The sequence below is a fragment of the Triticum aestivum genome, chromosome 3D (assembly GCF_018294505.1).
Source record: "Triticum aestivum cultivar Chinese Spring chromosome 3D, IWGSC CS RefSeq v2.1, whole genome shotgun sequence".
NCBI classification, from domain to species: domain Eukaryota; kingdom Viridiplantae; phylum Streptophyta; class Magnoliopsida; order Poales; family Poaceae; genus Triticum; species Triticum aestivum.
In genome coordinates, this window is record NC_057802.1 from 163,005,834 (window position 1) to 163,021,174 (window position 15,341).

Consider the following 15,341-nt stretch of genomic DNA (forward strand, 5'->3'; position numbering starts at 1 on the left):
GAGGGGGCGCCCAGAGTGCAACACGTGGCGAATGGCTGAAAGCGCGCCAAGAGGCGCTGATCGTTGCCAGGCTCCCGAAGGAGTGCTCGTTAACTAGTTGCTCCACAGTCATAGAATTTGTGATAGAATTGTGAAGATGCTGACACAAGCAAAGGTCCAATACGGATGCCTCAATGCTTGGCATCAATCAATGCAGAGTCCAGGGTTAGCCTCATTTTAGGAAGGAAAACAAAAGAACCGCAGTAGCCAGCGAACGTTCGCTATGGGACATGGTAATTGCGAACATTTTGCATGACAACTTCTTCGCAGAACACATGACAACTTCTGACAAACAAAGGATTTTGTGCAGAAATTTTTGTGTTTGCTTCAAGAATTGCCATACTCTCAAAAGTCTCAACATATGCAGGAATTGGTCATGGGTCTGCCCGAAACCGATATTCCAGCAAACACATCGAGGCATACTGTTCGATATACAAATCTAGGGAAAGTTTATAACAAGGGAAGAGCCAAAACCTGCAGTCTGCTCCTGCCGGTATGGTGCGGCATCACTCCATCAAGCTTTGGTGTGAAACTTGAATCTCAGGTACGCCAATTAGCAGAGAACAAATAACTGATTTACTTGGAAGAACACCCAGACCAATCTTTGGAATCAACGGCAGTGCATGAGAGCCAACTTCTGATAATCAACTGAAAAGAATGTCACACTTATATTCTGCAAAATTGCTTCACGAAAAAACTACGTAGATCGTATTACCTTCTGTTGTGACCTTCGCCTTTGATAACCTTCATTTGGTGTTTTCTCTAATAGTCCTGTAACTGAATGAGCAGTTATCTCAAGAACTTGAATGAGCAGTTAAACCAAGTGAACATTCAGCCAGTTTAATCGAACAGTAAGCCAACACAGATATGTAGAATTTCTTTCAGAAAGAATATGATTCAAGGAATGAAAGCATAAATCGCTGAGACCTCATATTGCACATGAAATCCTAACTGTGAAGCAACAGGACTGTCTTGATCATGCCATCTTTGCTTGAGTTAACTTTTGGCTAAATCAAGGTGGCTTTGGACTTCTCGGTAGGCGCTTTGCATAAACTTCAGTAACCCTATTGGTAAGATATACTCCCTCTGTACACTTCTATAAGACCTCTTAGGTATAAAAAGGTTACAGAGGGAGTACTAAACATGGAAGCAAGGGCGATAGCCAAACCATCTTCCTCGGAATTATTCGCAATTGTATACAGACGCATGCAAGCAATCTTTTGGCATTTCTATTTACAGCACAGGCAAGGAACATGCCTCTCCAATTCAACGTAGACAAAATTAAATCGGATCCACAATCTAGATCTACGATACATTGTTCCTAGACAAATTAGAACGACTTCTATCCACACATCAAACTCAATACAGTTAACTTTCAGCAGCAGCACCTCAAGCAGATTTTAAAGATTAACAGGAAGTGAAGTGAATCTTCTAGACTTTTGAATGCGTACAAAATGTGTGGGCAATCTATTTTAATTCTTTTCTACCAAAATTGAGTTCACGATCCCTGTGTACAGTTTAACATGTGTAACAGGAAGTGAAGTGAATCTCCTAGAGTTTTGAACACAGAACTAAGTAAATCAGTATAGTTTACAAAACTCAAGTCTCGTATTATAGCCAGGACTGTCTTGATCATGCCATAAATATGGCTTCACAATAAACAAGAGAAAATCTGACAAAAGACTATATTAGGGCAACATGGCTTGGATAAAAGTTCTCAGAACATTGGATAAACTGAAATGTTGTTAGAACCCTCTGAGAGCTCTTTGAAGTCAATGACAGTCAGTGAAGAGTGCAAGAGACAGTTTTCATCATACACTGAAAAGATTCGCACCTATATTCTGCAGAATAACTCCAAGTTGGTTCATAGTATCTTTAGTAATTCAGTCAAATATCGAATTTCATCCTTCCTTAGCTTTGGTTTCCTGTCTTTGCTGTTCCCTCTAGGTCGGTCCTGTAACTGAACGAGTAAAGTCATCTCAAGATATTGAATGAGCGGTCAAACCAAGTGAATGATATTTGGACAGTTTGAGCGAAAAAGTAGCCAAGAATGCTGAATTTCCTCAAAAAAGAACATAATGCATCTTGAAGCGTGAGTAGGGAAAAAGGATGAAGGATAGAAGACATCAAAATGAAACAGCAAGTCCTAACTGGGAAGCAGACAGGACTATCTTTGTTTTAGAAGTAGCAGACAGGACTATCTTGATCTTGCCTTCTTTGCTTCAGTCAAACTCCCAGAAAAACCAAGGTGACAACAACCTTCTCGGTAAGCACACAAATCAAGTTCAGTCCCTCCTCAGTGTCATACCAAATACGAATATAGGAAATATGTAAGAACATAAAAAGGGATAGAAGAATAACAACCAAAGCATCTTCCCAATAAACATTTGCAAAGTAAAAACACAAACAAGCATTTATTTTTCTTGAACTTCTGTATCAGGCATAGGAACGAAACATGCATCTCCATTTCAATGTACACAAAATTCAGTTGGATTCAGACTCCAAAATCTACGAGTCATTCTTCCTACAGAGTAGAAACAGAACCTATCCACACAATCATAACACATCTTTAACTCTTAAACTTAGCAAGCAGTAACTCATGCAGAGTATTTCTTCAGAGCTCTATCCAGCCTGACATCAAAGGGAGTCGAGTACGGCTTCAGTTTTCTATCCTGCAACAGATAATTAAAGATAAGTACATCATTCAAGAATATCGGTAACTATATTACCTCATTGACTTGCATGTTTACTGTACCTCTCTGTATTTGCTTGTTGTGTTGGGGATTCCATTAGATCCTGAATCAACTCTAGAAGAACCATTTGTTCCACCCTTGTTGTTGGAAGAAGACTGGGCACTGGCAACTCTAGAAGAACTGTTCGCACCACCCTGTTCCTCCTCACTCTTGTTGTCGGAAAAAGACTGGGCACTGGCCCTCCCCTTTGGCAATTCAGACTCCACTGCTTTTTTGGTTCCTTTGACTTCTCTATCCTCACCCGCATTCACCACGGTCACAACTGGCAGATTCCCAGCCAGCTCTCTTGGCACAGGCAATTCATTTTCCTTGTCTACCACCATGATGTCTTCCTGAGGAACGTTATTCCTTGCACTAGTCCTTCCAACCCTTCCTCGTCCCCTTCCAGACCTCATCCCCGCCACCACATCCTTTTTCCCGGCAACACGGCGCTTCACCATAGCAGCCCTCTTCCTCTCCGCACGGCGCGTCACCATGGTGGCATCCTCATCATTCTCAAGTTCAGGGTGCTCCATGGCTTTCTGCCCCCCGTGGTGAGACGCTTCTGTAGCCTCCTCCATCTCTTCAGTGGGCTCGGCTGCAGCCGCATAAGAGATATTGTTAGCAGCAAGCTTAGCAACGGCCCTCCTCTTTGGTAATTTCTCCTCCAACGCCTTTGCAGTTCTTTTGACCTCTCCATCCAGAGCTGCTGCCTTATCCCCCTTCTTCACCGTCGTCGAAGTCGGTGGCTTCCCTGTGCGTGCTCTTGACGCACTCAACTTATTTCCCCCCTGCTCCCCCTCCTCCTCCTCCTCAAGAACTGTGTTCATTGCACTGGCCCTTGTAGGCCTGCCCCGGCCCCTTGCAGACTTCCTCTTTGGAGGCAGTGATACAGCAGCAACTGCCGCCTCATTCTTCTTCGTTGCGCCATGGTGCATCACCACTGGGGCTTTGTCCTCCTTCTCTTCCTTCTCTGGTTCATGCGGTACCATGTTCTTCTTCCGCCTCCCGCGACGTGTCACCACCATGCCCTCCTCCTCGTCCTTCTCTGGTTCATGAGGTTCAACGGCCTTCTTCCGCCTCCCTCGGAGCGTTGCATCCACAGCCTCCTCCATCTCTTCAATGGGCACTGCAGCCGCATTGGCACCATTATCGAAAGTGGCAAGCCGAGCACTGGCCCTCCCCTTCGGCACTTTCTCCTCCAATGACACTGCAGCCCCTTCTACGTCTCCATCCCCAGATGCCACCTTATCCCTCTTCTGCGCCTTAGCAGCCTTCAATGTCATCGAAACAAGCAGGTCCTCAGGACGAACTCTTGATACAGCCAACTCATTTCCTCCCTGCTCTTCCACATCCTCAAGAACCATGTCGCTTGCATTAGCCTTTTTTCCACGGCCCCTTACTGACCTCATCTTCGGAGGCAATTGCAGAGGGGCGTCCGTCACCACACTCTTCTTCCTCCCTCTGCGGTTTGTCACTACCGGGGCTTCCTCCTCCTCTTCCTTCTCCGGTTTAGGGGGCTCCACAACATTCTTCTGCCTGCCACGGCGCGTCACCACTGTGGCCTCCTCCTTTTCCTTCTCTGGTTCAGGGGGCTGCACAACATTCTTCTGCCTGCCACGGCGTGTCACCACTGTGGCCTCCTCCTCCTTTTCCTTCTCTGGTTCAGGGGGCTGCGCAACATTCTTCCGTCTGCCACGGCGCGTCACCACTGTGACCTCCTCCTCCTTTCCCTTCTCTAGTTCAGGGGGCTCCGCAACATTCTTCCGCATGCCACGGCGCGTCACCGCTGTGGCCTCCTCTTCCTTCTCTGGTTCAGAGGGCTCCGCAACATTCTTCTGCCTGCCATGGCGCGTCACCACTGTGACCTCCTCCTCCTTTCCCTTCTCTAGTTCAGGGGGCTCCGCGACATTCTTCCGCATGCCACGGCGCGTCACCGCTGTTGCCTCCTCTTCCTTCTCTGGTTCAGAGGGCTCCGCAACATTCTTCTGCCTGCCACGGCGTGTCACCGCCGTGGCCTCCTCCTCTTCCTTCTCTGGTTCAGAGGGCTCCACAACATTCTTGTGCCTGCCACGGCGCGTCACCACTGTGGCCTCCTCCTTTTCCTTCTCTGGTTCAGGGGGCTGCGCAGCATTCTTCCGTCTGCCACGGCGCGTCACCGCCGTGGCCTCCTCCTTATCCACCTCCTCATTCTCTGGTGCAGAAGGCTCCACGGGCTTCCTCTGCTCTCCACGGTGAGGCGCCTCCACAGTCTCCTCCATCTCAAATAGGGGCTCCGCTGCAGCCAGCTTCTGCCGTCCTCCCCGGCGCGTAACCACCTGGGGCTTCTCATCCACCGCCACTCCCTCTGCCTCTGGATCTTCCTTCTGCGTGTCGGGGTGCTGGGCGGCCGGCGGCGCTTTCTTCCGTGCGCCACGGCGGGTCACCGCAGGGGGCTTCTCCTCCGCCGCCATCGGTGCCACCACCGCCGTCTGGCGCGAGGAGCGCCTGGAACTGGGGTTGGCGACAGGCTTGGGATCCGAATCAGGCGCGATGGAGACGGCGAGCACGGTCGAATCGCCGACCTTGATTAGGTCCCCGTGGGAGAGCGGGGCGGGGACGGAGGGCGCGAGGGGCTTGCCGTTGAGGAGGGTGCCGTTGGAGGACCCGAGATCGGAGACGGCCCACCCGGCGCCGGGCGGCGGGAGGAACTCGATGACGAGGTGCTGCTGCGACGCTCCCCCGTCGCGCACGGCGAGATCGTTGCCCTTGACGACGCGACCGACGCGGAGGACGGCGCCCGCGCTGCACTGCCGGGTCTCCCCCTCCCGTGGCCCCTTCTCCACCGCCAGGGTGAGCGTCGGCGGCGGAGCGGCCATTGGAGAGGGTGGGGATCGGAGGGTTTCCTCTTTTTTTTTCTCCTCGCCTGTGAATGAGGTTTCAAAATCGTGGGAGGGTTCGGGCGTTTTGAGCACTTCGCTGCAATCAGGGGAGGGGAGCGGGTGCGCGGGCCCGCAGGCAGTGTGCGTGAGAGAGAATACGAGGCGTTCGACCGTTAACTTCTGGGATTTGGAGGCCATGTGCGAACTAGGGCTACTCTCGGCTCCATGTTCTCCAAAAGCAGATTTTGGGGTCCTTTTCAGCTCCACGTTCTTCAAAATCAGATTTCAGGAAACTGCCCACAGAATACAGAATCGGCCGTTCAGTTCTTTTAAGAGATTGCAGTATGAGATTGTGACATGAGTTGTATGTTGAAACGTCTATAATACCCTTGGTTTATGTTGGTTAACCAATGTGAGTTATTTCGTATTGTTTAGTTTAGATGTAAATATGAACACGAAAACGATATGAGCAGCATAAAAGGATACATATTCCATTTACCAAGCACATCAATCAATGAAAGTTGCAATTGACATGGGATGTATACCCACAAATCCTTTTATGCAATTACATTCTAAACATTGCACAATTTGGAGGCTGCATCTCTAACTTTGGACATTTTGAGCACGAACAATTCTCTTTTTTGCAACTTGGCATGCTTTTAGCAGTTTTCACTTTTCACATGTTCTTCAAGCAAGAAGAAGGAGCATATATAGCAGCGCAACGCATCAAGCAGCAGCATGTCCAAAAGCAAAACATCAAGCCGTTATAGTTAGCAACATCACATTTACACACACATCCATATCCATGCACACGCACACACCACGCTTTGCGTGCACACACGACACAGCACACAAATGAGTTGGGCAGAGGCAACCGTCAAGGAAGAGGAGTGGCGGCTCCATGAGCAAGGAGTAGCAGCTCGATGAGCAAGGAGCGGCGGAAGATGGTCAATCGACTATTGTTGAGGCTTCCAATCACAACGGTTGGTGGTCGAGGTGGAGGTTCTATATGGTGGGGAAGCGGTTGTACTTTCGTCACAGTCAAGACCAAGATGCATAGAGATGCCCGTGACCTCAAGATTTTGAGCTCCAAGTTGTTTAGCGATGCAAGAGTTCAGTTCACATCGCCAATGAGATCATCCTTCGTCTGGATATGGCACAAGAGAGGTGGTGCCTTTCGCCGGTGGAATTCAACCTGTGGAAGATACTAAAGCAACATGTGATCGAGCTTGCGGTTGTCGGCAAGCAAGGAAACGTCAATCTTCAAGGATCACTTAGCTGCTGGCAGGGGATGCAAACACATCCTTTTTCTTAATTTAAAGATCTACTCCAGGCGCTGGAAAAACTTCATACACTCCTTGCAGAATGGTGACCGTGTGGCAACCGCTCATGCCGACAAGGAGGCGACCGCCCATGATCGCTTTGGCAAGATCGTGGGATCAAGGGAACGTCGTGGTTGCACGATCACCTGGGATGAGTTGGAGATGTCGTCCATCTAAGGAGAAGGGTTGGACAACCCATTTTACTGAAGCTGAGGTCTAGGCTGCGGTTCAGGCATCACCGAAGGAGAAGGCGTCGGGACCAGACGGTTTCAACAGGGTTTTCTTTTGCTCTTGCTGGCAGATAATCAAGGCAGGCGTCATGAAGGTGTTTGATCAGTTCTATTAGCTTGCATGATCAAATTTTGGGGACATAAACACCACAATGGTGGCGCTATTACCCAAGAAGGGTGGTGTTGCTTCCCTGACATATTTCGGGACAATTAACCTTGTCCACTCCATCGCCAAGCTCATTGCAAAGGTTCTATCCACTAGACTTACTGGCATCATTGGTGAGCTCATGTCGCCCGCCCAGAGCGCCTTCATCAAGTCCAGATGCATCCTTGATAATTATATCTACATCCAAAACTGTGTGCGCTCGTTACACCACAAGAAGTCGACGCTCCTAATCAAGATGGATATCGCGAGGGCTTTCGATTCATTCTCCTCGGAGTACATCCTCAAGTTGCTGAAAAACTAGGGTTTAGTGTCTACTAGCAGGATTCGATCGCCATGACGTTGTCTGAAGGAAATATGCCCTAGAGGCAATAATAAAGTTGTTATTTATATTTCCTTATATCATTATAAATGTTTATTATTCATGCTAGAATTGTATTAACCGGAAACTTAGCACATGTGTGAATACATAGACAAATAGAGTGTCCCTAGTATGCCTCTACTTGACTAGCTCGTTAATCAAAGATGGTTAAGTTTGCTGACCATAGACATGTGTTGTCATTTGATGAACAGGATCACATCATTGGAGAATGATGTGATGGACAAGACCCATTCGTTAGCTTAGCATAATGGTTGTTAAGTTTTATTGCTATTGCTTTCTTCATGACTTATACATATTCCTCTGACTATGAGATTATGCAACTCCTGAATACCGGAGGAACACCTTGTGTGCTATCAAACGTCACACCATAACTGGGTGATTATAAAGATGCTCTACAGGTGTCTCCGAAGGTATTTGTTGGGTTGGCATAGATCGAGATTAGGATTTGTCACTCCGACTATCGGAGAGGTATCTCTGGGCCCTCTCGGTAATGCACATCACTATAAGCCTTGCAAGCAATGTGACTAATGAGTTAGTTGTGGGATGATGCATTACGAAACGAGTAAAGAGACTTGCCGGTAACGAGATTGAACTAGGTATGATGATACTAACGATCGAATCTCGGGCAAGTAACATACCGATGACAAAGGGAATAACGTATGTTGTCATGCGGTTTAAACGATAAAGATCTTCGTAGAATATGTAGGAACCAATATGAGCATCCAGGTTCCGCTATTGGTTATTGACCGGAGATGTTTCTCGGTCATGTCTACATAGTTCTCGAACCCGTAGGGTCCGCACGCTTAACGTTCGATGATGATTTGTATTATGAGTTATGTGTTTTGGTGACTGAAGTTTGTTCGGAGTCCCGGATGAGATCACGGACATGACGAGGAGTCTCGAAATGGTCGAGAGGTAAAGATTGATATATTGGAAGGTTATGTATGGACACTGGAATGGTTCCGAAGAGGTTCAGGGATTTTTCGGAGTACCGGGAGGTTACCGGAACCCCCCGGGAAAGTTAATGGGCCTCATGGGCCATGGTGGAGAGGAGGAGGCAGGCCACGGGAGGTGGCGCGCGCCCCCCAAGCCAATCCGAATTGGACAAGGGGTGGGGGCGCGGCCCCCCTTTCCTTCTCCCTCTCCACCTCTTTCCCCTTTCCCCCTCTCCGTAAGAAAGAAAAAAGGGGGGGCGACCTACTAGGAGTGGAGTCCTAGTAGGACTCCCCCTCCATGGCGCGCCCCTGGTGGTCGGCCTCCTCCCCTCCTCCTTTATATACGGGGGCAAGGGGGCACCCCAAGGCACATCAATTGTTCTCTTAGCCGTGTGCGGTGCCCCCCTCCACAGTTTACTCCTCCGGTCAAAGCGTTGTACTGCGTAGGCGAAGCCCTGCGCGGATCACATCACCATCACCGTCACCATGCCGTCATGCTGACGGAACTCTCCCTCGACCCTCTGCTGGATCAAGAGTTCGAGGGACGGCATCGAGCTGAACGTGTGCTGAACTCGGAGGTGTCGTACGTTCGGTACTAAGATCGGTTGGATCGTGAAGACGTTCGACTACATCAACCGCGTTAATCTAACGCGTCCGCTTTTGGTCTACGAGGGTACGTGGACACACTCTCCCCCTCTCGTTGCTATGCATCTCCTAGATAGATCTTGCGTGAGCGTAGGAAATTTTTTGAAATTGCATGCTACGTTCCCCAACAGTAGCATCCGAGCCAAGTCTATGCGTAGATTATATGCATGAGTAGAACACAAAGAGTTGTGGGCGATAATAGTCATACTACTTACCACCAACGTCTTATTTTGATTCGGTTGTATTGTTGGATGAAGCGGCCCGGACCAACATTACATGGCCACGTTCATGAGACCGGTTCTACCGACGTGCTTTGCACACATGTGGCTGGCGGGTATCTGTTTCTCCAACTTTAGTTGAATCGAATTTGACTACGGCCGGTCCTTGTAGAATGATATATTGGACGATGTTATTCGGACACCGGATGAGTTCCGGGAGGTACCAGGTAATTATCGGAGTGCCGGAAGGGTTACCGGACCCCCCCGGGGGAACTCATGGGCCTTAGTGGAGAGAGAGGAGGGCCACAAGGGGCTAGCCCCCCCCCTTGGCAGTCCGAATTGGACTAGGGGAAGGGGGCGGCGCCCCCCTTTCCTTCCCCTCTCCCTCTCCCTTCCTTCTCCCCCTTCCACCAAGTGGAATCCTACTAGGATTTGGAGTCCTAGTAGGACTCCTCTCTCTGGCGCGCCCTACAGGGGCCGGCCGGCCTCCCCTTCTCCTGCTTTATATACGGAGGCAGGGGGCACCCTGGAACACACAAGATCAATTGCCTTAGCCGTGTGCGGTGCCCCCCTCCATAGTTACACACCTCGGTCATATCGTCGTAGTGCTTAGGCGAAGCCCTGCACCGGTAACTTCATCATCACCGTCGCCACGCCGTCGTGCTGACGGAACTCTCCCTCGTCCTCAACTGGATCAAGAGCTCGAGGGACGTCATTGTGCTGAACGTGTGCTGAACATGGAGGTGCCGCACGTTCGGTACTTGGATCGCTTGAATCGTGAAGACGTTCGACTACATCAACCGCGTTACTAAACGCTTCCGCTTTCGGTCTACGAGGGTATGTGGACACACACTCTCCCGTCTCGTTGCTATGCATCTCCTAGATAGATCTTGTGTGATCGTAGGAATTTTTTTGAAATACTACGTTCCCCAACAGTGGCATCCGAGCCAGGTTTATGCGTAGATGTTATATGCACGAGTAGAATACAAAGACTTGTGGGCGATAATAGTCATACTGCTTACCACCAACGTCTTACTCTCATTCGGCGGTATTGTTGGATGAAGCGGTCCGGACCGACATTACATGACCGCGTTCATGAGACTGGTTCAACCGACATGCTTCGCACACGGGCGGCTAGCGGGTGTCTGTTTCTCCAACTTTAGTTGAATCGAGTTTGACTACGGCTGGTCCTTGTTGAAGGTTAAAACAGCACACTTGATGAAAAATCGTTGTGGTTTTGATGCGTAGGTAAGAACGGTTCTTGCTAGAAGCTCGTAGCAGCCACGTAAAACTTGCAACAACAAAGTAGAGGACGTCTAACTCGTTTTTGCAGGGCATTTTTTGATGTGATATGGTCAAGACGTGATGTTATATAAATTGTTGTATGAGATGATCATGTTTTGTAACCGTTATCGGCAACTGGCAGGAGCCTTATGGTTGTCGCTTTATTGTATGAAATGCAATCGCCATGTAATTGCTTTACTTTATCACTAAGCGGTAGCGATAGTCATAGAAGCAATAGTTGGCAAGACGACAACGATGCTACGATGGAGATCAAGGTGTCAAGCCGGTGACGTTGGAGATCATGACGGTGTTTTGGAGATGGAGATCAAAGGCACAAGATGATGATGGCCATATCATGTCACATATTTTGATTGCATGTGGTGTTTATCTTTTATGCATCTTATTTTGCTTAGTACGGCGGTAGCATTATAAGATGATCTCTCACTAAATTTCAAGGTATAAGTGTTATCCCTGAGTATGCACCGTTGCTGCAGTTCGTCGTGCCGAGACACCACGTGATGATCGGGTGTGATAAGCTCTACGTTCACATACAACGGGTGCTAGCCGGTTTTGCACATGCAGAATACTCGGGTTAAACTTGACGAGCCTAGCATATGCAGATATGGCCTCGGAGCACTGAGACCGAAAGGTCGAGTGTGAATCATATAGTAGATATGATCAACATAGTGATGTTCACCATTGAAAACTACTCCATCTCACGTGATGATCGGACATGGTTTAGTTGATATGGATCACGTGATCATTTAGATGACTAGAGGGATGTCTATCTAAGTGGGAGTTCTTAAGTAATATGATTAATTGAACTTTAATTTATCATGAACTTAGTACCTGATAGTTTTTTGCATGTTTATGTTGTTGTAGATCATTGGTTCGTGCTACCGTTCCTTTGAATTTTAATGCGTTCCTAGAGAAAGCTAAGTTGAAAGATGATGGTAGCAATTACACGGACTGGGTCCATAACTTGAGGATTATCCTCATTGCTGCACAGAAGAATTACGTCCTGGAAACACCGCTAGGTGCAAGACCCGCTGCAGGAGCAACTCCGGACGTTATGAACGTCTGGCAGAGCAAAGCTAATGGCTAATTGATAGTTCAGTGTGCCATGCTTTACGGCTTAGAATCAGGACTTCAACGACGTTTTGAACGTCATGGAGCATATGAGATGTTCCAGGAGTTGAAGTTGATATTTCAAGCAAATGCCCGAATTGAGAGATATGAAGTCTCCAATAAGTTCTATAGCTGCAACATGGAGGAGAATAGTTCTGTCAGTGAACATATACTCAGAATGTCTGGGTACCACAACCACTTGACTCAACTGGGAGTTAATTTTCCTGATGATAGTGTCATTGACAGAGTTCTTCAATCACTGCCACCAAGCTACAAAAGCTTCGTGATGAACTATAATATGCAAGGGATGGATAAGACAATTCCCGAGCTCTTCGCAATGCTAAAGGCTGTGGAGGTAGAAATCAAGAAGGAGCACCAAGTGTTGATGGTTAACAAGACCACTAGTTTTAAGAAAAAGGGCAAAGGGAAGAAGAGGAACTTCAAGAAGAACGGCAAGCAAGTTGCTGCTCAAGCGACGAAGCCCAAGTATGGACCTAAGCCTGATACTGAGTGCTTCTACTACAAAGGGACTGGTCACTAGAAGCGGAACTACCCCAAGTATTTGGCGGATAAGAAGGACGGCAAAGTGAAAGGTATATTTGATGTACATGTTATTGATGTGTACCTTACTAATGCTCGTAGTAGCGCCTGGGTATTTGATACTGGTTCTCTTGCTCATATTTGCAACTCGAAACAGGGGCTACGGATTTAATGAAGATTGGCTAAGGACGAGGTGACGATGCGCGTGGGAAATGGTTCCAAAGTCGATGTGATCGCCGTCGGCATGCTACCTCTACATCTACCGTCGGGATTAGTTTTAGACCTGAATAATTGTTATTTGGTGCCAGTGTTAAGCATGAAATTATATCTGGATCTTGTTATTCGAGATGGTTGTTCATTTAAATCAGAGAATAATGGTTGTTCTATTTATATGAGTAATATCTTTTATGGTCATGCACCCTTCATGAGTGGTCTATTTTTGTTGAATCTTGATTGTAGTGACACATATATTCATAATATTGAAGCCAAAAGATGCAAGGTTAATAATGATAGTGCAACTTATTTGTGGCACTGCCATTTAGGTCATATTGGTGTAAAGCGCATGAAGAAACTCCATGCTGATGGGCTTTTGGAATCACTTGATGCTTGCGAACCATGCCTCATGGGCAAGATGACTAAGACTGTTCTCTGGAACAATGGAGCGAGCAACAGACTTGTTGGAAATAATACATACTGATGTATGCGGTCCGATGAGTGTTGAGGCTCGCGGCGGGTATTGATACGTCTCCAATGTATCTACTTTTTCTCACGCTTTTCCTCTTGTTTTGGACTCTAATTTGCATGATTTGAACGAAACTAACCCCGGAATGACGCTGTTTTCAGCAGAACTGCCATGGTGTTGTTTTTGTGTAGAAATAAAAGTTCTCGGAATGGAACGAAACTTTGCGAGGATTTTTTATATCAATAATAAGAATTTCTGGAGCCAGGACCTGCCGGAGAGGGGCACCTGCGTCGGCACAACCCACCAGGTCGCGCCCCCCTCTCCTGGCGCGCCCAGGTGGGTTGTACCTACCTGGTGGCCCCGATGATGACCCCCCTGATACTATAAAATCACATATTTACAGAAAATATCAGGGAGAAAGAATTATCATGATCCACGAGACGGAGCCGCCGCCAAGCCCTGTTCTTCCTCGGGAGGGCAGATCTGGAGTCCGTTTGGGGCTCCGGAGAGGGGGATCTTCGTTCTTCGTCATCACCAACCAATCTTCATCGCCAATTCCATGATGCTCCCCATCGGGAGTGAGTAATTCCTTCGTAGGCTCGCTGGTCGGTGAGGAGTTGGATGAGATTCATCATGTAATCGAGTTAGTTTTGTTAGGGCCTGATCCCCAGTATCCACTATGTTCTTAGATTGATGTTGCTATGACTTTGCTATGCTTAATGCTTGTCACTTTGGGCCCGGGTGCCATGAACTCGGTTCTGAACTGTTTATGAATTCATCATTATATCCATGTTTTGGATCCAATCTTGCAAGTTATAGTCACCTACTACGTGTTATGATCCGGCAACCCCGGAGTGACAACAACCGGGCCCACTCCCGGTGATGACCGTAGTTTGAGGAGTTCATGTATTCACTATGTGTTAATGCTTTGTTCCGGTTCTCTATTAAAAGGAGGCCTTAATATCCCTTAGTTCCCAATATGGACCCCGCTGCCACGGGAGGGTAGGACAAAATATGTCATGCAAGTTCTTTTAATAAAGCACGTATGACTATTTACGGAATACATGCCTACATTATATCGATGAACTGGAGCTAGTGTCGTATCGCCCTAGGTTATAACTGTCACATGATGAATATCATCCAACAAGTCACCGATCCAATGCCTACAAATTTATTTATATTGATCTTGCTGCGTTACTACTGCTATCATCATTGTTACATTTGCTACAAAATTACTGCTATCACTGTTACTGTTACCGTTGCTGCTGTCACTTCTATCAAAACTATCAAACTACTTTGCTACTGATCACTTTGCTACAGATAATTAATCTCCAGGTGTGGTTGAATCGACAACTCAGCTGCTAATACCTTCAAATATTCTTTGGCTCCCATTGTGTCGAATCTATAAATTTGGGTTGAATACTCTACCCTCGAAAACTGTTGCGATCCCCTATACTTGTGGGTTATTAAGACCTTTTTCTGGCGCCGTTGCCGGGGAGCATAGCTATATTTGTTGAGTCACTTGGGATTGTTATCATATTATCACTATGAAGAATCTGAAGGATCCAAACACTAAGATATTTCCCTCAAAGACGAGGGGAGGTAAGGAACTGCCATCCAGTTCTGCTTTAGATTCACCTTCTGTTTTGAGTAAACTTGCAACACCACCACATGCTATCAATTCTAATATGTCGCAAGTTATTGATGATGCTACTTCTACTATGAATGATGCTTATGATGATGCTAGTACCTTGCTTGATAATGATGATGTGCCACTTGGTGAATTTCTTGATGAACAAATTGCTAGAGTTATACAACATGATGTTGTTGAATCTGATGATGAGCTTGAAACTGAAACTCCTGAAACACATGCTAGAACTAGCCTCCTTAGATACGAATTGCCTAAGGTACCGGAAGGTTATGTTATGAGTGAAGAAACAACTAGAGATATTCTTGCTTGCAATGATAGAGATGATCTAGATAAATTACTATGCAAGTATAAAGAAAAATCTCTGAATGCTAGAATGAAATGTCATCCTAAGTTTGCTACTTCACCTATCTTTATTGATGACAAGGATTATGAATTCTCTGTCGATCCAGAGTTAATTAGTTTGTTGAATCTAATCCTTTCCATGGTTATGAAACTGAAACTGTTGTGGCACATCTTACTAAGTTGAATG

At 47.1% G+C, this 15,341-nt stretch overlaps 1 protein-coding gene across 1 annotated transcript; it reads right to left on the reverse strand.

Moving 5' to 3' along the window:
• Positions 1-2,434: 2,434 nt before the first annotated feature.
• On the reverse strand, positions 2,435-5,746 carry LOC123078048 (RNA-binding protein 25). The gene is made up of 2 exons (XM_044500437.1): positions 2,795-5,746; positions 2,435-2,711 (listed from the first exon to the last, which is right to left on the reverse strand). Exons 1-2 carry the CDS (start codon positions 5,627-5,629, stop codon positions 2,637-2,639), a joined length of 2,910 nt encoding a protein of 969 aa, XP_044356372.1. The 5' UTR covers positions 5,630-5,746; the 3' UTR covers positions 2,435-2,636.
• Positions 5,747-15,341: the final 9,595 nt, after the last annotated feature.